This window comes from Lagopus muta, chromosome 15 (assembly GCF_023343835.1).
Source record: "Lagopus muta isolate bLagMut1 chromosome 15, bLagMut1 primary, whole genome shotgun sequence".
Classification (NCBI taxonomy): domain Eukaryota; kingdom Metazoa; phylum Chordata; class Aves; order Galliformes; family Phasianidae; genus Lagopus; species Lagopus muta.
This window is the reverse complement of record NC_064447.1, coordinates 5,302,982-5,328,993: the sequence shown is the minus strand read 5'-3', so window position 1 is coordinate 5,328,993 and position 26,012 is coordinate 5,302,982. Positions and strand designations below refer to the sequence as shown.

Below are 26,012 nucleotides of genomic sequence, written 5' to 3'. Positions count from 1 at the left end.
TCTTCAGGCTCCCGGTTTTTAAGCGTGTATCAGGCTACCTGCTTCCTTTTTCAAATGGAGAGGGTGTAGCTCTGGGGGATTCTGATCTGTGGTTCTTGTTGTGAACTCCCTGCTTGGTTCCACTGGTCTGTCTGTTGGCTGCACTGACTCTCCAGCCGATGTGGGAGGTCACTGCTTCCAAGGGTCAGTGCAAGAAGCTGGTTGTTCACCTGTTGAAGTCATCAGGATGATTTTGCCATTGGCCCGGAGAGCTGGGCAGGACCCTCCCCTCGTGTGTACAAGGTGGTACTGATGTGTAATTAACCCAAAGCACTGCGGCCTAAATGGCAGTTGAGAGCACAGTGAGAACAACCACTTTTGCTCACAGAATCAGGAAGAAGCATTTACTGAAGAGTGAAATGCTAGTGAGCTGAGCTCTCTTTATAAAGATCTCTTTGCTTTCTCCAATTTGGAGCAAATGTGTTCTCATTCATGATATTGTAAAGGGTGACAAAAATGCAAAGATATTTGGAATGTTTACTATTATTACTATTTTTTAAATCCAGCACAAGCCAGGGTGTGTGTTTGCTGCCATGTGCAGATGGAGGGCTGGTTCCCTGCTGCTGGCCCTGAGCAGGCAGTTGCACACTTGGGTGTGCAAACAGCAGCTCAGCCTGGCCTACGTGGCCCCACATGGCTGCTGCCTGGGCAGGAATACGACTATCCCAGTCGTACTTTATTGGGTTATTCCTTCATCAGGAGAGTTCTACTCTATTTCAGTACATCTTCTGCTCCCGCTGCTCACAGCACTATGCAAGCTTGTCATGTCCTCACTTCTGGACAGTGAATTATTATTAATTCTGGACAGAAGTGACCAGATGAGCTCAGTCCTCAGCCTGTAGAATAGTATGAATATCTTCTTATATTTAGGGGAAATGCTGTCTTTAATAGAATCGAAAGTACTTTGTCCTCCTCCACAACCACATCGTGCCAATGACTTGCATTTATGCTGTGTTTCTTTGTCCTCCAATGTCACTCTGTACTGAGGAGCTCCCAGTTGTAGCTGCATTTCCTGATAGTACTCCCTAAACGTACTGCTTTGGAGCAGTGCAGGTAGGTAGGAAATCTGTCACAGCAGTTCTCTAGGTTTTCTCACTGTGCAGCAGGCTTTGTGCTTCCCGACATTCATGTTTTCATTCGTACATTTTTTTGCCACTCCCACATTTCTGTCAAAACTACTAATTAAAATACTAAATAAGCTCTGTCACTGAATTCTGTGTGAACCTTTGATGTAAACCAGATATATCCCTTAATACCTGCTCCTTAATTTGCTGTTTGAAACACAATGCCTTGCCTTCGCAGGCCAGCTTCGCTCACATTTAAAGGGCCTCTGTTCTGAAGGACGAGGAGAATCGGGCCACAGCATTGCATTAAAACTTCTCCCTCCCTAATTACTGTTTCAAAAATAGAGTGCTAACCACGAAAAGGAAGTACTGGCCGGTGGTTCATGCATTAACCTGGGCTGAGGGGAAATAAGGGATCAGATCCTGTTCTACAACAGTGACGACGAGCAAATTAATTACTCTTTGTTTTGTATACAGGGACACTGTATCAAGAAGGCATTGTGACCATTCTGCAGTGACATGGTCCAAATTTGGCTGTGGCTGGTCTTAAAATTTGAGCAAGCAACAGAGTATAGAGTATATGCCAAGTTGAGATTCCTCCTTTGTCCTCCACTGACACCATTTTCTCTTTCACATTTCCTTCTAGATGTCTGAGCTGAGGACAGCCTTACACAATTGCTTTCAGCACTTCATCGTTGCCTTAACATTTGATCCTATTGCATCTTCTCATTAGGTTCTCTTAGGGATTTACATTCTCTTACTGGCAGCACTAAAGCACGGGTAGCTAGCATTTCGTTTATAACCGTATAAAAATAATGTCCATGGCTTGTCCTTCAACTGCAAACTGATAGGACAGCATGAATAATGTCACCTAGCATCTGGACCTGGTCTGACAACTCTTACAAAGTTATTATGGATAACGTTAATCTAAGGAAAGCAGGTGTGTGCCCTGTGTTGTGTGTGACAGAAGCCCTTTCTGATGGCGCATCGGTTTGACTTTCTGTTCTTATTATTGTTCTCATCTTTACCTATCAAATTGTTTTCTTGTTTTCCATCTTTGGACTGTTCTAGGAAATAAGCAAAGTACCCTAAGAACAATCTTTGTCTCCAGATTTCCAAAGCTTGGAATCCAAAGCCTGACAATTCAATCACAGCGTTAACATTTACAGCCAAGAACCACAGCTGTCACACTCCCTGAGCTCCCTGTCCACCTCAGTCCTTGACATGTCCCTTTCTGTATTCCATAAGGAGTAGTATTGATTCAGAGTAATTAGAAAGCTCTTACCTTTAGGTAACTCTGGCAAATTCTGGGAGCAGAAGTGCTTTAAAAGTTGATCAGTTCATCCACGTCTTTCCAATGCAGCTGTGTCTAGGAAAGGAAGCAGCACACACGACTGGTGACATGACTTTGCCAACGTGCCTCAGTAATGTATCTGGCTGAAGAAGACAGAGAGTCAGGTTAGTAGCTGGTGTATAATTATCACAGCCTACAGCTCACACCTGCTGTGCCACAGGAGGAATGTGGTGTGACAGGCTCGCGCTGGAGTATTTCCAAGATAGTTTTCTAATATCACATAAATTTTACTTCATGCTATCCTGATACCTAGATGCAGACAACTAGAAGAAGCTTGGGAATAACTTGGGGGTGATGGAGGAAGTGTGTAATCTAACCCATCACATTATATACCTAACCATCACAGGGACTTATAAAGCCATAGGTGCTGATGAGTCTGGGACATTCTGTTCTTGATGTCGGAGATTATTTTCAGAAAAGACTAATGAGGTCTTGATGCTTAGATCAACAAATGTATCTGTGCAGGGTAATAGGCTTCAATGCTGCAGCTATGGTCTTGGTGGCCAGGTTTGTGGCTGAACTTGACTTTTGTGAAAGCAGTGCTTTATCTCAGTGGTGGAGTGACCCTGGCTGGCCACCAGACCCCCACCCAGCCGCCTTCTTCTGAACAGGTCAGTGGGAAGAAGAAAGATGGAAATACTTGTGGGCTGAGGTGAAGACAGGGAGATTGCTTGCTGATTATTGTCATAAACAGACTCGACCAGCAGAAAATTAATTTATTTCATTTATTTATGAATTAATTGCCAATTGAAATAGATTTGGATGGTGAGATTAGCTGAAGCTAAAAACATTCCCTCACCCCCTCCTTCTCCACAGACTCCATCTCACACCTTCAATCCCAGCTCTTCTATCTCCCGAGCAGCACTGGGCAGCAGGGGATGGCAGCTTGTGGGCAGCCCGTAACAGTTGTACTTATCCCGAATTTCAGCTTCTTCAACGTCCTTTCACCAGCTATTCTATATACAGGTATCCACTACAGCTATAGCTTTTGACATTTAACCTCATGTATGTCTTCCCATTAAATACAAACATCTCCATTTTTACAATTTTTAGTCATCCACATGGAAGTGATCTTTCTTCTTCGATGACACTGACCAGTGAACCTGAGAAATAAAACCTTCCTAAAGAAGATGTAAAAATAATACATCTCCTCCAAGCGTTTCCATTTCAGTAAAGCAGCATTTTAATGTCTGCATTCAAATGAAATTGTGCAATAGTACTATTACCAATCTGTTATTCCTTTTACATGAAGAGAAAGAAGGAGTGAATAACGTGCTTGACATCACACAGGAAACTTGTGAAAGAGCAAAGACTTGAAATGCAAATATAATAGGATTAGCCAAGGTTAATATCTCCCATCCCTCCACCTTTTTAATTTAGCCTAGAGACAAAGCTCATCAGGGAGTCTGCTATTGTTCGGGTGGTGGTTAAATGTGGATCACAGCTCAGGGGTAGTGCTGACAGTGCTGAGACTTCATTCTTGACAGCAGGAGCAAGATGCTGTACCTAGTCATTCGGGTCCAGCTAAGAGAGGCAGGTGATGTGCTTCCACATTAACATCAGCCATTAACAGCAAATCATCCATTACCAACAAAAATCTCAGTTTCCAGGACTTTCTGAGACCCAGTGAGGCAAAGAGCATGAAAACCTGGAGTGCTCAGCACTTCGCTCTGTTCTTCCTTCACCTGTTGCCAGTTTCTCAGCTGTACCAGTTTTGCCAATCGTTATGCATTCCTGATTGTTAGAGGTCAGGGGTTTCCTGCCCTGCTGCAGCCCTTTCTTTGGGGAGGTTTTGTCCAGAGGTCAAGCAGACAGCCTAATTTGAAGTGGCAGTGCTAATCCCCAGGGAAAAGTGGGTGTGTTGTGCTCTGGCTGCTGGGAGTGCTGCAGGTAGGCTCCTGTTGAGGAGAAGCCATTGCATTAAGCAGTCCTGTAGTGCACTTGGATGGAAGAATTACTGAGATGTTCATACCTGGGAAGTCATAGCTGCTTTATTTCCACTCAGAACATCACTTGCTAAGGCTGCAGACACTGTCTGCAGACACTCGGGTGTCCACACGTCTGTGTGCCGCCCGCCGTCCTGTATTTCTCACCACAGCTGCTGATCACTGCCAAGTGAGCCTCATCCCTACACGTCAGGTAGGATCTGAGAACACTGATGTATTTCTTCCCCTACTGCAGGGGGGCAGGACGTGGGCTCTTAGCTGGGGTTGACCTGGCACAGACTCTCCCTCTGCATGTCTCTGTGCTTCCTGTGCCATGCAGATGCAGTCATTAACAGCTCACTGCTACTGTGAGATATAGACACTGGTATAAAGTTTTCAGTCACCAGAGTCTTCAAACTTTTCAGCTACAGATCCATCTGTGAACAGATCAATTACCCTCTGCTGGCACACCAGGGATGTTTGTAAGTTTTGCTTGGAAGCACCTTTTTTTTTCACTCATAACGTGCTTTGCACTGGCGAAAATCAAGAACGAAGGAATAATGTTCATCAGCAAGTAATGAAATGAATGAAAATAGGAAGGGTAATGAGCCTTCAGAAATTTTACCTGGCTTATGAATCCAGGACTCTAAGAATAACACAGAGTGTTACAGAATATAGAGTATATATTGCCAAATACATCTGCAAGTGTTTATATATGTACAGGTGGGTGTCCTGCTGGCTCTAAGCAAGCATCTAATGTGCACCTGACTTTTTAGGGGTCCCATAAAAGAGTTCACCTGTCTGTATAGAGAGAGCTGGATTAGGCTGGCAGTGACTGCGTGTTCACACTGCAACATATCATTCATTACGGAGGTGTTCTAGGATCTAGTGAAAACACTGTGTGGAGAAAGATACAGATTACAATCTGAACCTCAGCAATAGGTTTGGGTGTGCAAGAGTGTATGGAATAAAAAGCCATGGATACCAAAAGGTGCATATGTTACTCTTGGTTTTAATAACATGTGAGATGAGAGGGGAGGAATGGCTACCAGGATGCGTGCTGCAGGGGCTGTCTGTGCAGGGATGCCTGCTTCCCTTTCCTGCTCCTGCCCAGGTCTGTGGGGAGTCAGGGGAACACTCAGCACAGACTGGTTTTTTTTCGGCTCATGCAGACTTTTGATCAAGTAGGCAAAGGCTTGGTGTTAGGATGGACTTGGTGTTAGGATGGGCTTGGTTTTAGGATGGCCGTAGTTGGTTATCAAATTCAAACTTGTGTGGCAGGATATTGGGGAGCTATGTGTTTCAAATAAAATACTTTTTCCCTGAAAAAGTATTGTGTGTTCTGGAGGGCACAGGGTTTAGATTCAGCTATAGTTCCACTCTTGTTGTTTGCATATACAAATGTTAGCTTAGTAATTACATACATTCTTGATGTTTGTTGTGAAGATGGTAATCACAGCCCTGAAATCCTTCACTCCTTGCTTCTCAGTGACTGCGCACTGCAGTCAGAGACACCACCTCTGAGAAGGCTGTGTGGAGAAGGGGCTCATTTCTCTGGGGAGGGGTGTCTCTCCTTGCCCCTTTTTCACCCCTGAAGACTAGAGGGGGAAAAAAGTGATGAAACCACAAGCACTTCCGAAAATGCTCACACACAAGAAATTCTTACTGCGGTGTAGGATGGCTTAAGTGCTGAAATATTTAGGACAACTTTAATGCTTAACGTGCTGTCGAGCTGATGCTTATGAAAGAGCCTGATGTTGTTTAAGCTCCTAGGGCTTTTTCCAGGCATATAGGAGCCGGGCATTCACTCTACAATGGATCTGTTTCTCCTCTTCCAAGTGGCTCTTGGCTTCCATATGTTCTCGCATTTCCAGCCTTTACTGCAGGTGGGATGGGAGGACAGAATGATGCCTTTTTCTTCCTGCCATGCCTGCCTCCCTCTCTACTGTGGGCACCCACTGAACTCCCGATGGTTCTTCAGTCTGTGGGGGAAGTGAACGATATTGAAACTTTGTTTACCTGCAGGTTGTTGGATTTCTTTTGCAATCTTAATTGCACTGTTTATTCTAAGAGTGTAATACTTAGCAAAGAGAAAGATTGTATCAGTTCCCTGAGTAAGTATGTCAATCCCCTGAATATCCTGTGTACTATCAGGGGAAAACGAGGATATAATAATCATTATAAGTGAGTCCATCAGAGCTGATTGCTTTCTCTATCATCACAAAAGATTGTTCCATGTTGTTGTGTGTAGGAGCTACACTGACGTTTATTTGGATTTCTCCCCCACCCTCATTTTTGCTTGCAGTCTTTCATGTGATGGGACAATCAATTGTTTTTAATGTGTGCAGTTGATTACCCTAGATCTGACTGTAGAGTTGTTAACATGCAGTTAAGATCAGAGGGATCACTGTACGCCATACAGGCTGTAAAGCCTCACCCAGGTGTTCCTGCAGAGCTGCTGGTGGAGCAAAGCGCTTCTGGTACTGAGCCCTACGCAGGCGTGTAAGGCATCACCATGGGGAAGCTGCCCCAGTGAAAGAACTAGCACAGGGCTGAGAGAATCCCAGGGCACACACAGGATAGAGCACACATCAGCTGCACTGAGCCTCTGCTGGGATGGAGCAGCTGTGCTGTTTTGTCCAGGCCTTGCTCAGGTCATGCATGAGAGGAGAGTGAGACACAGTGGCATTTTCTATATCTGCTGACTTTAGAAAGGCCTCAATCAGCTGCACAGCAGTGGTCCTAGCCTTGCAGGTGGATGAAATTGTGAGATGTATTCTTTCTTTTGCTTCCGTCTTGACAGTTCGTGTGTTCTTTGATTCACAATTGTTTTTTCGCTTGCTGGTTTGTGTTCAGGATCTAGCCCTGTGGACAGAAATGTCTCTTGGAATGTGACAGAAGCAAGATTCAATCTAGGACTTCCCAAAGACAACACATATTTTATATGGTTTCTATAAAACTGGAAAATTAATAATGAACTAAAGTCTTTTCCTAATAAAGCAGCTGGCTGTTAGCTTGGAGAAAAGGTTGAACCAGTTACACAGAGACCTGTCTATAGCAGGAAATATTTGTTTGCAGTCAATGGAATGTGGAGCTGACAGTGTTTTATGATTCAAGAAACCTCAGTGCCTGTGAATATTGCTGCTATTATCTTCTGTAACCATAGCACAGATAGAAAAAATATTCCTCTCCCGATTAAAATGCCAATATACCATTGGTGAGCATGCATCCTAATTACTGGGAACCTACCTGTCCTGTTTGGTGTCTGAGTACAGCATATCTCTTACACAAGATGGATGATAGTGACTCAGATATGAAACATCATTCTTATCAGATAGGATCTGGAGATGTGTTGCTGTAATATGCAGAGTAAACGTTTGAGTGACACATAGCTCAAAACAAAGCAGAAACCACACATATGCAGTCACTTCCAGATGAAGTTATGTGCAAGGTGAAAACATCATACGTGGGCTTTTTCTAGTAATTTGCCTATTAAAATAAGATGTGTAACATGGAACCAGCCATAGGCCATGCAGGAACCTGAAAAATCCACGTATGCTTTGTAAATAAGCCCCATCCAAAAGCCCAGCCTGCTGTATCTGGGCTGTGTGCCTCACCACAGTGGGGCCCAGTTCTTAATTTTGTTAGTAGTGATTTTCCTTTTTTTTTTTCTGAGAGCTCTGAGCTGGCTGTCAGAAAACACGATTGTAGCATAACAGTTTATTTTGAATTTATTCACGGAATCATTGAAAATATTGAACATCCTCCTCTGTTTGTATGGAGTATCTTTATGAAAAACGTTTTATTTTTCTCTTTTTAGTTTTGATCATGGCTAGTAACTTGATATTTGAAAACCATATATTTGAAACTCTAAGAGTTAAAACTCAGTGATGACAATTCAAGAAGTTAGTTAAAATATGTTGTCAGTGTTGGTTCTTTCTGACCGGCTCTTAATGGCTTTCAAGGGGAGACTCTGCCCTGCTGGCTGAGAATCCTTACATTCACAAGAGATGCTACCTTCATGTTCATTCATCCCTGCTGCCAACTGTAATATTTGTGCTTCCAACCTGGCACAAGGCAGACAAGATTTCTGGAAGTCAGTTGGAAACTGTGAGATTACCACTAAAGTCTTCATGCCTGGGAGTAATGGGCCACAGCAGAGAAATCCTTCTGTAAGAATTAAATTGCAACTCCTAGTTCTTGTTACACCTCAATGACTGCTAGACCTAGAACCTCCAATAAATAGACTCCTCAAATGGGAAAATGCACGGAATAGAGAAATTTCCTGCAGAGAGGACAGAGCTTATTTTGCTGGCGTGACTGCAGAGCTCACACTGTGGTTATACAATTGGGATGTGATTGGCATGTCCAAGAGTTGTAAACATTTCTGCTTGACTTTATTGACTTTCTTTTCAGTAAGACAGATGGGAGTCTGCAGAATTTCTGTCTGTGTGATGCATGCAATGAAGCTGTCTTATGACCACTATACTGATCCCAGAAGGAACAAGGCTGGATAATTTGCCCTTAGGGGCGTTTTGGAAAGTTAGCATCCATAGCCAAGTGATCAATGTCAGCAGTAAGCAGTGAGCAGCTGGAAGGAGATGAATGATAGAGCTGGGTTGCAGGCCAGGGATGATTCTGATGTCAGAAAGAGTATGTGGTTGGATGACTGAATAATTGTCTAATTACAAACTTCGGCATGGTCAGAGGAGTGAATAACTAAGTTCCTTAGAACTCTTTGTTTTAAATATGAAAGTTTAAAAGGAGATTGAACATGCTTTAAATAAGCCAAAAATACCCGTTCTTTTGCAAAGACTGCTGAGCCAGGGCTGCAGACTAGTTCCAAGTGCAATGAAAATATTTTACAGGTGGCTTCCTGTGGCTCCAGCAAAGGATCCTGTCATACAAGAGAAGGTCAATGCAAATGTTTTCGGTACCACAAATTAAAAGGACATCAAAGGCACAAATAGACAGAGTCCCGTTGCCTGCTGCCTCTCAGAAGGGGGGCTTTGTGTCTCATATCAAGGAGCAGCCAGATGGGTGCTGCCAAGACTCATGTCCACATTGATGGGGGTTCTGCTGGGGGCTCTTGACTCACCTAATTAACTGGGTAAGTAATTAATGTTGGTCTCAGAGTGGAGTAAGGCACTTCCTGGGAACATAGTTGCAACTGGAACACCTACTGGCCATAGCACAGATAGGTATTATGATAGAGATTGTGTCCTAAGAAAAATGGAACGGGCGGATTCTTTCTGAGCAAGACCAGAGAGTGGTGATATTAAAGCCAGGTTCTCCTGAACTGAGTAGGGAAAATATGAACTGGAGAGAACGGAAAAAATTACCCACCTATCTGTTGTATTTGGCTCAAGACAGCTGAAGGAGCTTCTCTTGTTTAGGAGATTTGACTGAGTGAAAAGCACTGAAAGCATTTAGAATTATAGAACAGAATCACTGAAGTTGGAAAAGAGCTTTAAAATCAGAGTCCGTCTGTCAGTTCATTCCTACCAGACCCACTGACCTATGTCTCAGTGCCACATCTCCACGCACAATTAGAAGAGAATATGACAATAATATGTGAAAAGCAAAGCTGCAACAGTTGAAAACTAAAATACAGATTAATAAAACATTAATTACTGAAATCAGTATTGTATCAAAATGGAAATTCAGACAGAAATTGCGCGGACGCCCAAGCACTCACGGTGCAGGAAGTGGCTTAAAAACCATGAAGATGCTATGGTGACATTTGTCTGGGTTCAGCTCACCCTGCAGCTGGTTGACTGGGTGCTGCCACCTGCAGTCTGTGTTGGTCCAGAGCTCCCTGATCCGCTGAGTGATGAACAAACGCACGCCTTCTCACTTTCAGAAGCCTCAGGTTTAAATATATTCGCATGTGCTATACTGAAATTCCACCTTAGCGATTTTGGATAATCAAATAGTTTGTGAATACTAAGAACAGGTACTAAAACCAATACTCTAAACAGAATAATTTGTGAAGACTAAATTTAGAAAGAAAAAATTAAAGATAAAAGCCAGAGGTATCTACTTAGATCTTTTACCAACAATTTCATCATTTATCTAAGGATAGAAAGCAGTGGCCAGTCACAAAGTCTTTAATTTAGTATCTCTTCTTAGTGCATGCTACGTGATGACTACCATTTGAATCCTTTCCATCATGGAATTCAAAATGGGCCATGCAAAGCTCTGCATAGGGCTTTGTTGTTTTGTTCTTCTGGAGCTCAAGTTGAGGTCAGAATCTACAGTCCGTCATGATCCTTTATTATTTAGGCACCTTTAAAGTTATTTTTGCATTTGATCCCGGAGCCCTCTCACATTGGAACGGCCCCATTCTTGAGCCTTGTGCAGCAGCTGGGGTATCAAGTCCTTACTAATTAAAACGATCCCGTCTACTTTGTATGCAGTGCTTTCCTTGATGCAAACAAGAGACACGATAGCCCTCCCTAGAGCAAACTGATCCTCTGCCTGAAAGTTTCCCAAAACCACTGTCCAGTAATGTCCAAATATTTGCCGGGCTGTGTGTGGAGCTGTGCCAGGAGTGACCAGCAGGGAGTTAAAGGTGTGCAAAAGCAGTACAAGAGATCAGAGAGGGAATTATCCCGAAATGAGCTGTAAGTAGGATGGTTGTTAAGGTACTTATTGTACTGTAGAACTTGCTTAATGTTCTCCTGTCAGGCTGTGAAAACACATCCTTATACCGGTGTGTGACTGAATTTAAAAGTCATTTGTGCTTGGCGGAGTAGTTTAAAGCAATTTCCTGCTATTTCTAGTTTCAGTCCTGCTTAACTGCTGAAATCCTACCCTTTGTAATGCAGTCCTCATTCTGCGGGCACTGTGACATGAAAAAGCAGGCACATGCTCTGGAGAGGTTGCTAAATGTGATCACCGTGGTGAAGTGAAAACTTTGTTTTGGTATGGAAAGACAGGAATTGTACTTGTGCATAGCTTCTGGCTGCCTAGCTGTTGTTCACTTAAACGCAGGAAATTGTTCTGACTGACTGAGAAAGCTGTTCAACCTTCCTTTTGTTTGGTGACAGTAAAGTAATTGAAAGCCACCACCTGGGGCCAGGATTCATGCATCCTTAAAAGTCAACCAGGCCAAGTAGTCCCTTAAGCCCCGAGACTGGGGGTGGTGCTGGCTGGCTGTGTATGAATGGGTGCGTATGAATGTGTAGAAACTGAAAGGGAAGACAGGTAAACTAAAGAGTCGTTGTGCTCTTAGCTGTGTTCTTCTGTAGAAGGTCCTCTAGGATGTTAGCCCCAGCAGATGGAGATTTCGCCTGCACTGCAGAGCCAAAGCTGATTGGATTGCTTGAGCGTTGGTAAGAGGCAGCATTAGAGAGAAAAAGGCATCTTTGTGCCACTGAGAGATGAATGGAGTATTTCAGTTCTGCAGTTACGCCTAAGTTTTGAAACCTCTGAAGAGCTGTAATGTCATTTTCAGTTATGTTAGGGTGAAAAAAGAAGATACAGAGAACAGCTGTGACAGGAGTCAGCTGGAGTAAATTGTTCAGTGCAGTTAGGATTTGTTTGAGATGAAACAGAGCCCTGAGATGGGCTCCTTGGCTTTGAGTCACTGCTGAGCAGCCCAGTCCCACTGCCACCACCTGTCTGCCGTCCTTCTGTGGTTCAGGCAGAAAGGAAATGCCTGCGTCACGGCCCCGGTGTGTGTACACCCAACTCCTGTTTTACTTGGGAACCAGGTACTAAATCATCAAGATACTTTTACATGGAGATATTCAAGGGAGGTGTATTTTCTGTGCGGAAAATTAATCAAGAATCTCTCTGCTCTCTACTTTGCATCTGGGTGCAAATAAGCATTGTTAGCAGAAGTGGCAAAATCTGTTCCTAGTGAAAGGGGTCTGTCATTAGTCTGTGTTCCATCAAAGGTGATGTGCTGCTGACATGAGGAGTCTTTGTGCATTCTTTTTTATGAGAATTTCACTGCTGTCCGTGAGGTTCTGTTGCTTTTCAGATATTTCTGACTGAAGGATTGAAAGAAACACTGTTGCCTCTAACCAAATGCTTTCATTTTTGGAACGTGAGGAATTCATGCAAGTGACAGATCAGAAAGCAGGTTAATTCTAACGAACCATGATTTTCTCAAGCAGCCTGACTCGGGAGGAGAGTGTTTCTTCTCAGTAAATAACTATTAAGCAAGAGTAAGCTGGGTTAGCTGCCTCTGGGAATTCTTTGCACTGCTCCCTCATTATCTTGTGCAAAAAATACTCAGCAGTATAATGCATGTTTCCTCATGCCTCTATTAGGAATGTAAAAAGACATTATGCAAGAAATAGCTCTTTTTTTTTTCTTTTTTTTTTTTCCAGACCTGCTTGCCCCTGACAACCAATTCATTTCATTTCCTAGGAAAGATGAGTGAATGCTAGAGAACAGCCAGTGGCATTGCTGTGAAATGCCTAGCTTTAGCTGCAGAATAAAGAGAAGTCTCTCTCTTACTCTGTCATCTGATTGCAGCTCTCAGTGGCTGATGGCAAAATGGCTAATAGTTTCACATGGCAGTAAGATAGGCCAGTGCATTGAGAACCTCAGAAATATTACTCGTTTTCATCTTTTTTCTCCTCAATGTCAGCTGAGTGATGCTTTCCCATCTGCCATTGCAACCTGTCTCTGGATTGTTGCAACAGCATTCATCAGCAGAATTGACAAAACCCAAATGACATGAACAACAGAGAAAGACCCAGATGTTACTTCATCAACACTTTTACATGGGGTGATCAGCCACGTTCTGCCCAGTCTCATCAGCTCGCTGTTTTGCTCTTAACAAACAGTGTTCCTGCTCTGGGGCTTTGTCTCAGGGTAAAGCAGTGTGTGGAGGGCAGAAAGAGAGAAAAATGAGCAGCAGCTCCAAACAACCTACTGCAAGATTTCCTGTTCTATGGTTTATAAATGTATTTCTTGGTATTGCAGTAATTCTGCGATGTAGGAGTTCAGGTTTGGATCCTTCTCACCCTGCAGTAAGAGGAGCCTGTGACAGAATCTGTTGGAAGGAAATGTGTTCATGGTTTGAGTCCTCCTCTGCGTTTTGCAGAGGAAGTAGTGGAACTAACCCAGCACATACTCACACATGAGTCTGAAAAATGGTACCTTTCCCTGTTAATCTGGAAGGGTGGGTCACCAGTGCCCTGTTCTGCTGGTGTCTTCTGAGAGCAAAAGTCACTTTCAGGATAAAGCCAGGGAATGTTGTTATTGGCCTTTCACATGTATTCCTGACAAAATCACACACAGTGATTATAAAAACAGTTCCAATACAGAAAAAAATAAGAATACACGAATGTTTGCTAAATTGTTGGGAACCTGTATGGAAACTGTTGAGTCACAGCCTGACCCACTGATTGAGCAGCTGGGAAAGGACCCGGTCAGCCCTGGGAGAGCAGGTGAAGGCAATTCAGCTGTGCAACCAGGAGAGGTGGAACCTGGCTGCACCTGTCCTAGACCTCAATGGGGAAGGATCTCTGATTGGAGATCCCTCCCTTGTGGAGTTTCTCTTGTGAGCTTTCATCTTCAGAGATGGGTGAGCACTTTTTCTTTGTTACACCTTTCCAGTGCACTGGTCCCTTTGTCCTTAGACCTCCCGTATCACCATTCCATCTAGTTGATCTGATTGCTACAAAACCCCATACTACTATCCTGTGCTCCCTCTGAGCCAGCTAGCAGCAGCAGTAGTACAGGTCTTCTGGCTTAAGTTTACAACAGGATTTAAAATTTTTTGGAGGATTTTTTGAGTAATGACATACTGTCATTCTGAGCCTGCGGCATCTAATGCTGTCCACCTCTTTAAAAGGGTTTTACAGCACAGAGATGCAGCATCTAATCAGTGAGGGATGGCTTGTGTCTAGAACAGAACAAACCCAAAGAGAAAGCTAAAAGCAAAAGGCAATTTCTGATGATGGTTATACAATAGATAATGTGTTTACTGGAAATGGAGCCCTTGAGGGAAAGCTAATATGAGCAGTTTCTCAGTCAAGAATGGAGCCACAAAATAGGTATGGTTTTTAAAAAATTCACGCTCTGCTCGTGAGGTTTTCAATCTCCCTGAAGGCAGAAACGTGGTGTGCAGTAGTGGCAGGGTGAACGTTCAGATGTTGCAGGGATGTTGACTACAGAAGGCCTGATAATAGAACACAGCATCAGCAGAAATGGAAACATCCTAGCCAAGCAGCTTTGTAGTTTCTGTGACAGGGGGTAGTGCATTTTCATAGTTGGCAATATCTTATTTTTCTGTGTTACCTTAGGATATAATCCCTTACATACCAAAGGCCTGGAGGCCAGAGACTGAAAACCACTGGTACTGAGCAACGTGGAAGGGTAGGTGTTTGTGAAACTGTGTCTGCATGATGTATGTCATGAGAACATCTGTTCCTTTGCCTGTTAGAACTACTTTCTTTGGTTATTATCTTTTTATGTTTTGACCTCACTTCTGGAGGAGAGCTCCTTGCTTGCACTGACAAGGAGTGGTAGAGCACTGAAGCCGAGCTTGTTCACATACACGGAGACTTATGCTGTGTTTCTGCTTGACCAAGAGATGCAGTGATTGTAATTGCTCCATTGATGTCTGTGGTTGTGTCTCAGATCTTTGCTAGACCCAGGCTTCTACAACAAGTCCCAACAAAATTCTTGGTCTTTCAGCATCTTCCATTACTTTTTTTGATCTTTCCACAGTGCAACCATAACTCTGATATGGGCTTCAACAGAGATGGAAGGTGAGATTGGCAAACAGCATGTTTCTGCCATGCCGGTCAGCAGTGGGGCTTTGCTTCCATGTTAGGAAATCTAGAATTCATTCTGTAATTGATCTGAATAATCCATGGGGAATCAAATCTTTGGAGGCACACGTGACAGATTGGTTCTTGTAACTCCTGCTAATAGCTTTGAGCTCCTTCAGCACAAGGTAGGTTCTGTTCTTCTCTTTTTGGTTGCTTCAAGTTTGGGTAAGCACACAGCATCTCCTCTTTCCCCCTGTATAATGGAGAAAATGAAGCATTATTTTCTCTCACAAGGGTTTGTTATGACTGGTTCAGCATTTATCAATTAAGATGCAATTTGAGTTAAAGCACTCTTTATCATACAGTTTAAGTCCTTTTCCTCTCAATCTCCATCCAGTGCTGCTTTCCTTCTGCTCCAACATTAGCTGAATTTGAAATGCCACCACCCTTCTAGCTTCTAAGAGGGTAACTTCATGTAAATGTTGTCATTCTGCTCTCAAATGTTGTCAAATGTTGTCCTTCTGCTCTCACTGTTTGTTTGGAAGTGACTTTGGGGGCCAGTCATAGAGTGCTCTGTATTAAATTGTGATGTATCGCAAGATAATTACAAATAACAGCAGAACTTCCAGGTGAGACTTCCCACTTCAAAGGACTGTTTATATCCAATAATGCAAGCTTGCTGAGCATACTTTCTGACTTGAATCATTGCAGCCAACTCCTTGACAGGGTTTTCCATCAAGGTTGTTAACATATGCTAGCTGTAAAGTGGCACCAATTCACTTGTGGTCATTTGTTGCACATTGGCTGTGTGACATCCCAGAAGTGGTCAGCTGCTGGTAGCTTATTCTGTGCTGGAATATCTGCTGGCATGCAGTTATGCAAGGATCCAGGATAACGGATAAGTTCAGATAAATTACTGTTTCATTTATGTGCTGCATTGCTTTAGCTGTGTTTAGCAAAATAATTGGAGTGTTTAAGGCTGCTTTTCCTAGAATACATACACATACCTGTATGAAGACACTTGCACCTTTGAAGTGCATTCTTCTTTCGTCCCTATAATAGTACCTTCCCTGGGTAAAGTACCTGGTTCAAGTGTCTGCTTCTGTTAATCAGTGGTTAACAGTGCTATTGAACACCAGTTTCCTTTCTCTGCTCACCAGACTTGTTTTAAGATACCCAGCCTTCTATAAACTAGCAAAAATCACGTGCAGCTTCCCTTGCAGGCATTTGTTTGTAGATGCAATGTGTTTATTGTTTGCTAATCAGATATACCTGCCCTCTTTAGTGCCTTTAGGTGAGAAGAGGTTTGTCTTACTTTACATCTCCTTTGATTAGAAAGGTAAATTGGGCTCAAAAGCAATACTGAGGTTGTTGCAAGAACAATTTTCATGCTCCATGGAAAGAATAGCTTTCTAGGTAATTAAAAAGAGAAAGGAGAGAGAGAAAACATCAAAGCTTGAAGCTTCCTCGTCAAGGGCACGTTGCTCCTGTGCTATGTCTTGCTCTCCATCTGCTCCATGGGAAATGCACTGATTCCTTCACTGTTTGACAGAGGACTTGCTGCCCCAGATCTGCTCAGGAAACAACACAGGACTTAAAAAGCAGAGAAGCACCTGTAGTTTAAGAGGATGGAAAATCTGCATCAATCTGTGCCGTGGAACACAAGGTGAGGAAGATCCTCAGATAACATGGAGTCCATCAAATATTATCATTGAGCTGGCTGATGCAAACCCTTCTGCTGTTTGTCCTGAAAGATTTTTTCTAATGACTTCTTCCACTCAACAGTCTGAAAAGCTAAGTCATGGCTATTTTTACCAAGTTAAGGGAAATTAGGAGAGTGAATGTAATAACTCAGGACCACGCGATGTGTCTATCGATTCCCAGCTCTAAAGAATGGGGTGTCTAAATTCTGTCAAGTTTAAACATCTTCATTTGCAAATCAGTTCTGTCTGCACGTTTTCCTTTGCTAAAAAACACCTGAGTAAATAATTGTGAACCTGAAAATGTAATTAGTTTCTATTTTTTTTTTTTTTTTTTTTCTTTTCAGTATGAATGGATCATGAATAATCTCAAACAAGAGCAAGATTTGAGACTATGGCCAATTTCCTCAAATGAATAACTGACTGTAGGATATGACTGAGCAGTCTGGAACCTGGCAGCAGAGTGGTAAGGCTAACGGGCTGCTTTTCTTTCTTTCTTTTTTCTTTTTTCCAATTGCGTGGCTGCAGTGGAAAACTGAGAACAATTTCATGTTGCTCAAACAAAAAATGAAGTGACTTGAAAAGTACGTATTGCACCAACGTTTTATTTGCTATGAAACATCTATGCCATGATGCAGATTTTAAGACATTTGCAACCTGATAAGAGTAATTAAACTAAGTTGTCTAAACCTGTTATTGAGAAGGTATTGCCAGGGGCTGTTGTGTGATAGCAGTGATGTAATATCAGCGTGTGGAATCACCCCACTGCTCACTGCAGTGACTTTAGTGAGCACTTCTATCTGTGCCATAAGGTTTGATTTCACTCAAGTGAAAATCACCCAGGCCCACCAAAATACTGATGAGTTTGGGATAAGCATCCAATGATCTACATGATTAATAAAATAACTCTTGTGTAGCAAGCTCTGGCCTGTCAGAATTTGAGGCTGGAAGTGGAGGGTTAATGGAAGAACAGAAAGCTCCCATTATTAACAGGAATTAAAAAAAAAAAAAACAAAAAAACCAAAAAAACAAGCAGGGAGGACACATTACTGGTGTCATTGCTGATAGATGTAGAAACCTCGAAACCCTAAAGAATAAGGAACCTCTTTTTACTTTCGTCCTTATTGTGTGACATTGTTTCTACTGGTAGAAACACTTCCATTAACTTCAACTGAAACAGAAGTAAATTCTGAGAAAAACTTTATCTGTGACTGAAGTGAATACAGTGTCATTCTGAAAAAATCAGAGCTAGTAAGCACTGCTGCTACACGTGGATTTTTTGTTGCCAAGAAACTTAGGGATGTAAGACACCTCTCAAAGCTGACTGCCATTAATGTATCCATCCTGCAAGAAATGTGTGTGTGAGATTATTTGAGCATTACCAAACACCTGTGGCTATCTCTAGGCTTACTGTGAAATCCTTTCCAGATTCTCCGAAGGTATTTCTAGATTCAAGGAGTTAAAAGCATGAGGACAGCAATGTGGCTGTAAGAATGAGAAATGGATGAGGTAGAAATGGATGAACCAGCATACAAGAGATTTATGTTACAAAAACATAATTCAAACAATGTGTTCTTATACTTTCCTAGTGAATATATGTGTGGGTTTTTTTTTGTTTTCTCTCTGAAGAATTCTGACTGGCAGAAGGAGAATTCTCTGATGAAAGAAGGCATCCTTATCTCGGCCTTTTCCTTGTCAGCTGCCGTGATGTTAGCATGGAATTGTCAGTTTAAAAAGTCAAAAAGCGTGGTGCTGCCTGCTCCTGCATGCCTAGTTCTCACTGCCAAAGGATCCCAGATTGCCACAACACAGAGCATTCATGAGCCACTTCTCAGTGCTATGGAAAATAGCCCTTCATTAAAAGGAGGAAAAAACTTAATAAAGCTGATATGTGAACACTCCTTTTTAAATCCTCCTGCTTCTCCTGCTCCTTCTCCCACCATGGGGATAGGAGGAGGGAGAAGCCAGGACAGAGGCTAGTGAGATCCTAAAGCACTTTTCTTGAGCAGTTCTCTCCTGAAATGGATAGAGGCAGGAAGGAGTGAAATGGATAGAAAAAGGTTGGAAGCAAGGTAGCTGAGTATTTCCTGTTTGCTTTATCTGTTTGAAACAAAGGGTTGGGAAGTATTTCCTTTTGCTGATGATGAGTTTGTAGTTATTGTTGGGAAATTAGTGTTTGACATCATCGTGAGGGCTTTTCTGGTTAATCAGAGCTGAGAATAACTGTAACCAGCCCACTCTGCTGCACAATATTGCACTGGTATTGCGTTGGTGCTATAATAGCATTTGCAGAAACAAGCTCACATGGAGAGAAACATAGTAAGTACTGCCCTTAGCTGGCACTAATTCAAGAAACAGATTAGTTTCCTGGAAGAGCTATAGCACCCTCACTGTTCCAGAGCCTTTCTCCAGTAATGACTGTGGGGCAGTCTCAATATATATTCATCTTACAGACTTGGAATGGGATGAAAATTGTATATCTCACTTGCTCTTTTATTTGACACAACATTTACTCATGTTCTTCAAATTTGCATAGATTTGGAATTATCTTTGAATCTTCCCTCCCTCCCTCCCCCCCAGTATTTCTGAGCATTTGCTTTATATTGGATCTTCTGATGAAGATTTGAAATTAGATAAAAGCTTTTCATTCAGTTTCGTTATTTCTCAAGCTCTTTGTCAGAGTTTGGAGTCTTATCTTGTACACACCTGGAGAAAGTATATTGAATTCTTTGCATCAGGGGCTGCTTACATTTTCCTGTACCTTATGTGCTGCTTATTTCTGCTGACTTTAAAAAACAAAAAAATTACAGAAAGTGAGTGCATCTGTACTTAGTGCAGTGTTTCATGCATTTAACTATATATTGATGTACGTGCTTAAGTGTTTTGTTATGTTGGAACACTTCTCTCTACAGTGATTAGAAGGGCTTCTTTCAAAGTGGGTGCAGCACCAGTATAAGTGGAGCAGCATGCAGTTAGAGAAGAACATGACTGCTACTGTCCCCATGTATTTTCAGTGCTATTAAAGCAATTTCTATCAGGCATCTGATCAGTAAAAATAGTGAGGACTGTGCAATTCTGTTTACGTGCATCCACTTTTATCAGCTCGTTTCTTGCAAGAACACAGGTGTTGTGGTTTAATCTGGCACCACACAGTTGTTCACTCATTCTCCCCCTTGCCAGTGGGTTGGGTGAGAGAATGAGAAGAAAAAGAAGTAGAACTTGTGGGTTGAGATAAAACTATTTACTAAGATACAGAAAAGGAAAAGGGTGATAGTTATGACTAGTGTGTGTGTGTGTGTGTATATTTGTCATTATCCTGGACTTCACCAAAAGGGCAGTGCAATAGTCTTTATTGTACAGCATTTTAAAATAAAACACAGCTACATTTTCCCCAATCTCAGTTCTGTTCTGCAGTTGAAAAGTATGAGATGCCATAAAAAGCCTGCAGAGATTGTGGAAAGTATAAACAATCTTCTTTCATAAGAGCAAGCTGGATTTACAAAACCAGCAGCACCACTGTTTATTGAGTGGTGTGACAAGCCAAATCAATCCTGTTACTCTTGTTGTAAAAGAGGGTTTTTTAATCCTTGTATAGAACATTCTCCTATTTCTGCAAACCAGAGTTCTTGCTGACTCTTAAACCGAATTTTTGATGCTTTTTGGGTCACCACATAATAAATCCCTTCTGTTGTTCAGACATGCATATTTGCATCATGATCTAAGTGTCAAATGCAGAGTATGAAACTCTGGGTCCAAAGGAAAGCTGTGCTATGCACTATCACAGTTAAACTTGCATCCATGGCACCCATAAGAGAAATGCAAGGGAGGAGAGCACTGTTATCTGTTAACTTTGCCATCCTCACTTTTTTTTTCTCCAGCTGTTGAATGCATTACGAGCTTTGCTGGGATCCCAGTGGGAGACTACAGAAATGTTATTGTTGTCTTCAGTGAGAGCAAAATAATTTCCTGGGATCTATCCTCTGCATTGAAAGATGTCAGAAAACTCAGCACTTCACCAGGGATATGGGAGAAGTGGGCTTTGTTCTGTTCTCCAGTCTGAATGGATTTGAGCCTGCCTCGTGTATGTACCCCTCTTCTGGATCTGCATGGTCTTCAGTCTTAAAGCCCTCTGCTGTTGCAGTTCTGTTTGCCAAAAATGAAGCAATTAGAGTAAGAATTAGAGTATCATCTATTGATAAAGGGATTTTCTAGGTGAATATAATTCTGTATTTGAGACACTCTTTGGGTGACTTGTACAGTCTGTTTCAGCCAAGAGAGACCAGTGAAGAGGGGAACACTGAAGAATAAACAGTCTTATCTCCCCTGGGAGTCGCTCCAGTTGAATGTTCTCACATTCAACTTCAGTATCCTGTGCTTTCAGCTACTATTAAGGGGAAAAGCACCACCCTTCTTGGGTTATTGTTTTGCAGAAAGAAATGGGATAGATACTTGGCTCTTGAAGGGAGGGAGGTCAGGAATCCTAATCAGAGAAGGAGGAACGTGTGGCTGAAAGTACCTAAGTTCAAAAGGTGACTTAAGGCACACTTTTCTTTTCTGACTGTCACATATTTTTTTATATTACATCAGCCCACACATACTCTATAGAGTAACCGATTACAAAACTTGTGGCCAACTTCAAAACCTGTATGTACTTTCACCATGCATCCACTGCATGGTTTGCATATGCCAGGCCTCTAAGAAGATGCCTTTTAAATAGATGTTCTGCATATGTAGAACATAACACCAGTCCACTACCTTCCAAGAAAGAGTATTACCTATTTTGATGTTGTGAAAGTTTCATTTAATTCTAGGGGAAAAAAAAATGATGCCACCACCATGGAAGGTGTAAAAAAAACTCGTTGTGAAAGTCAGTTTGTCTCAAAGCAGTCTATGCTTTCTATGGCTTCAACATTCCTTTAGCAGAACAGGTCAGAGAGTTTTGCCCTGCCTCTTCATTTCCTAGCAAGTATAGCTCATTCTGTTTGGTGTGAGAAGCATCTGCAGGTTTGCTGCACTGTCTGACTGCGCTTTCTGAGGCTGTTCTGTGTTGTACCTAAAAAAAGAATTGATGCGGTGGATGAAGGCTGTGTCTGATGATCAAATATTTAAACCTGGCAGGCTTTCAAGAGTGGCAGGTCTGTTAGCTGGTGGAAACACCCTTGTTTGGCCAGAGATGACTTGTTAGTTTTCAGAGGACTTGAGATAATGTGCGCGTGAGATTCTACATCCAGTGTATTTTAAGAGAGAATGAAGATAAAGATGCAAGCAAGGAGTGTTTTGTTGCTTATATCTTACAGATTGGAGCAAGTAATCATACGCTAAGAAATGTAGTTGGAAGAATGCATTTGTCTTTTCCTGGTGTGGGAGAGAGAATGCTAATGGGATTGATGCCCAAAATATACACAGATTTTCTAAGCCATGTATCATAGTGATCATAAATACAGGAAATCATTTCTTGTTACTTGGACAATAAATGCAGTTTCTGCTACAAACTTCTGGGTACAAGAACTCTGTAGACACCAGGATATTGGAGTTTTGTACTGATTCCTCCATCACATGCTTTTCTGTCTGTTTTTTTTCTGTCTGTTTTCTCTCACTTAACAGTTCTCATACTATGGGAATTTTACCTTGTTGCTATTCCCCCCCCCCTCAAGAAAAAAACTCCAATTGTTGCAGTTTCTTCTTGCTGGACAGATTGTTGAATTTGCTGCAACAGTGTTTTGGAAGAATCCAGCTGCCCAGTTGAGTCACACAGCTAGTCATTTTCTGAAAGAAGTGGTAACCTCAGCCCTAGGGGTGTAAAGTTATTTATACCAGTTTAATCTTAGCTCTGACAAAGAATCCATCCAATGATACAGAGCAGAGCTCTTTGTAGGATGTGAAGTTTAAACATGGAGGTGACCTCTCTGCAGTTTGGGATCTACATATAACAGATGGACTGGGAAAAGAGGAGCATGGAGCTTGTTCTGAAGATGGCACTCAGGTTAGTGAGAAGATCTCAAGGTGATTTTGCAAAATGGACTTCAAAGATCACCTTGAGGATGGTCACCTTACTGAGAGGGTAATCTTTAGACAGCAATCATCGTTTGTTACCTAGAGACATACTTGAACTAGTGCTCAACTCCCAGAAAAAGCTACCTTCCTATGGCCTAAGAGAGCAATGTTTGTAGGCTGTATGTGGCAGATAATAGAACTGAGAGCTGAAATGAGTTTTCTGAAATCCCATTCTATTATTTATATTATTTATGTACTATCACATTTTAATATGATATTGCTCTTTACCAGTCTGTCAAGAGAGACAAAGCAAGTGGGATTTACATCACTGACAAATGATGTAAAGTATGTCAGAGTGTGAACCAAATGGCTTCTTTTACCTTTCATTTACAATACGAAGATAAAAATGCCTCTGGAATCAGATGATGGAGAGATCAAGACATTTCATATAAGAGGTGACACTCAAAGCAATCCCTGCCTCTCGCTAATAACAGAATTATCATTTAAACACTTTCCTGTAAAACTTTCATTGTCACATTTTTTCTAAATGTCATCAATTCCGAATCTGTAAACAAATCTCAAACATCTGTGTGCTGCTGCAGAGTTCTTTGTCCGTCTGCACCTGGATGCCCAAACTCACCATTTAGCCTCTTGATAGGTAGCAAAACTGTCATGTGAGGGGAGCTACCTGTAACCCATTTTTCTGATCTTCCGATGGAAAGTTCTTTTTACTAGATTTTGCTATGCATTAATTTGGACAGAGCCCAGCTTCCATTTTTTATTTCCTTTTTCTTCTTAATTAGCTATCAGTATGGCATCGTTTTGAATTGCACGATCATTATCATCATTATTCATCACTGTATGAATATAATAATGAATATTATCATCAAATGTGTGGTGAAATAAATGTATTTAAACAGGTGCAGATAACACAGTATGATATATGTGCTATATTAGTCAAAGTTAAAAAGCAGTCATCTTTTGTTCATCACATCTTTTAGCACTAGTAAAATGCAAGTCTGTTTGATCCCTGTTCCAGTTTAAAATTGGAAATCTGCAGAACAGCTGTAGTGTATGGGAACTGCTGGGTGACAGCCTGAACCTCTGATTGACCACCTGAGGTTAGCACTGAGTCAGCCAGAGGGGCACAGGTGAAGGCAATTCCCAGACCTATTTAAGAGCTGGCTGCCAGTTGGGAAGGATCTCTGCTGGAGATCTGCTCTGCTGGAGTTTTGTAAGTGAGCCCAGGATATGGGTAAGCTTTCTATCTGTTCTCTTTTTGTGATTGTAATCTGCTTTGCCAAACTCTCTTGTTTATTTTGTAATTATAACATCTTAATATTCATTGATTATACGCGTAGCAATGAAGTTCTTGAGCAGATGCTTTTGTATTTTGTAGTCTAAAAAGTTTCCTAGTTCACTGCTATATACTAGAAATGCATAGTATTTTAGTGTCTATAGTGACATGCTGTAGTTCCTATACTTAGTGTTGTTCAATGCTTATTGATTGCTTTGTGCCCTGCATCACTCTTGCAGATTAATTTGTTCTTAATACATTGTACCTCAAAAATGAAACTTCAGCTGAGATGCTGCATCTTGTCTTCAAATGTTAATGACCTTTGTCTCTTAGTTCCTGGCCTGACATTAGTATGCATAAAGCAAAACTTGGCACAAGCTCACATTTGGATGCCTTTAAAGAGTGAAAATCAGGCTGGCTTCTTGACTTCTTTTGGCAAGTTCATAGCAAACAGGCTTGAGAGTGAATGTGGTGCTGAGGCTGCCAGGGCACCCACTGGAAATACAAGTGGAGCTTTCAGGAAAGGCAGAGACTGGGGCTGCCCTCAAAGGAGTGGCTGGGCAAGCAGAGGTGGCCAGTGAGGCAACATGTGGTAATGACTGAGAGTAAACATAACACAGATTTATGGGGGAGAAGATGCTAGCTGAAGGAGGAAGAGGGTCCAGTATTTTATGTCTGATGTAGCTGATAATTTCTGTCTCATTTAGTTAATTATAGGATTACAGGCTGCTTATGGCAAACATAATCTTTATTCAGGAGGAGTAGAACCTGAAAACAAGTAAGGCAAGAGAAAAAAATCGATGTGCAGAGACTAGATGGACCTACCAAGCTGTTCACTAACGGCTCCTGCATTGGCAGAGAGTCCCCTCCTTTTTAATAAAGGTGACAGAATTTCACCTACATGCAAATCATGGGTGGATGACTGAAAATATAGTACAAGGAAAGGAATGAAAACCATAAGAAGATAAGCCTGCTAGTGGCCAGCTCATGCCAGCTCTCTTTCTCTGGCCAAGTAAGTGCTACCTGACTACAACCCAGAGCTAACTTACTTGCAGGCTGACTTACTCTTTGTCCATGCCATAGTGTCCCACATGTGGCTGTGAGGGTATGGGACTCGTTTTTCATCCTACTATTACAAATGCTCTGGATATGACTACTAGGTCTGAGGACTGAATCCTCCTTCTGAAGGAAAGCTAGAAAGAAGTTTGGCTAAGTTCTCATTGAGAAAGTCATGTTAGTGTTACTCTAACTGTAAAGTTATGGCAGCTGAGGCCTTTGTTTTCATTGTTCCAAGTATGTAAAGTATTTGCAAGGTTGTTTGTGTTGTAATTAGTGTTACCTGAATTCTGAATTGTAAGGAAATTTATGTTTTGAGAACACTTTGTTTCCCTGATCCTGGTGCTATGATTTATCTCAGAATAGCAATGATGTCTTCATTTCCTACACTCTGCAATCTGAATAGAAGTGATCTGAAGCATGATTCAAAGTTACAGATGATTAAGACAGTGAGAGTGCACAATAACTTGTCAGAGACTGGCTATGAAAAAATTGATCTGATAAAATACGATGATTCTATCCAGTTGTATAGTAAACAACTTTCAGTGAAAGGTGAATCAGATACTTTCAGTTTGGCACATTGGTGTTGTAGTTTTCATTCAGCTTGCAGCTGGACATGAGAATGTAAAGCACAACAGAGCTCTCTGAACTGAGGTGTGCTTAGTATGCCACATCTTAGAAGTGTTAAGGCTGTTTTTCCTCCTATTCTCTACAGTTTGATTGCTCTTATCATTAGGAACCTGGTTCTTATTTCCAGGCACAGTTCATTCATGTCCAGCCTACACTGCCTGTGCTTGTGCCAACCATATCTTGTAGATGAAATAGTTCTAAAAATTGGTCCAGA

General features: G+C 41.9%; 1 protein-coding gene across 5 annotated transcripts in view; it reads left to right on the top strand.

Moving 5' to 3' along the window:
* Positions 1-26,012, top strand: part of CARHSP1 (calcium regulated heat stable protein 1) — a 65,096-nt gene that overhangs the window by 9,938 nt on the left and 29,146 nt on the right. The window contains exons 1-4 of one of the 5 annotated variants that reach the window (XM_048962134.1): positions 14,651-14,723; positions 15,078-15,118; positions 16,674-16,787; positions 17,169-17,287. In XM_048962134.1, coding sequence (XP_048818091.1) covers positions 17,254-17,287 — 34 coding nt within the window. In that variant the 5' untranslated portion in view covers positions 14,651-14,723; positions 15,078-15,118; positions 16,674-16,787; positions 17,169-17,253. Of the gene's footprint in view, positions 1-14,650; positions 14,724-15,077; positions 15,119-16,673; positions 16,788-17,168; positions 17,288-24,001; positions 24,071-26,012 lie in introns of those variants that run through there. The other 4 variants (XM_048962137.1, XM_048962135.1, XM_048962136.1 and 1 more) reach the window with 4 other exon arrangements.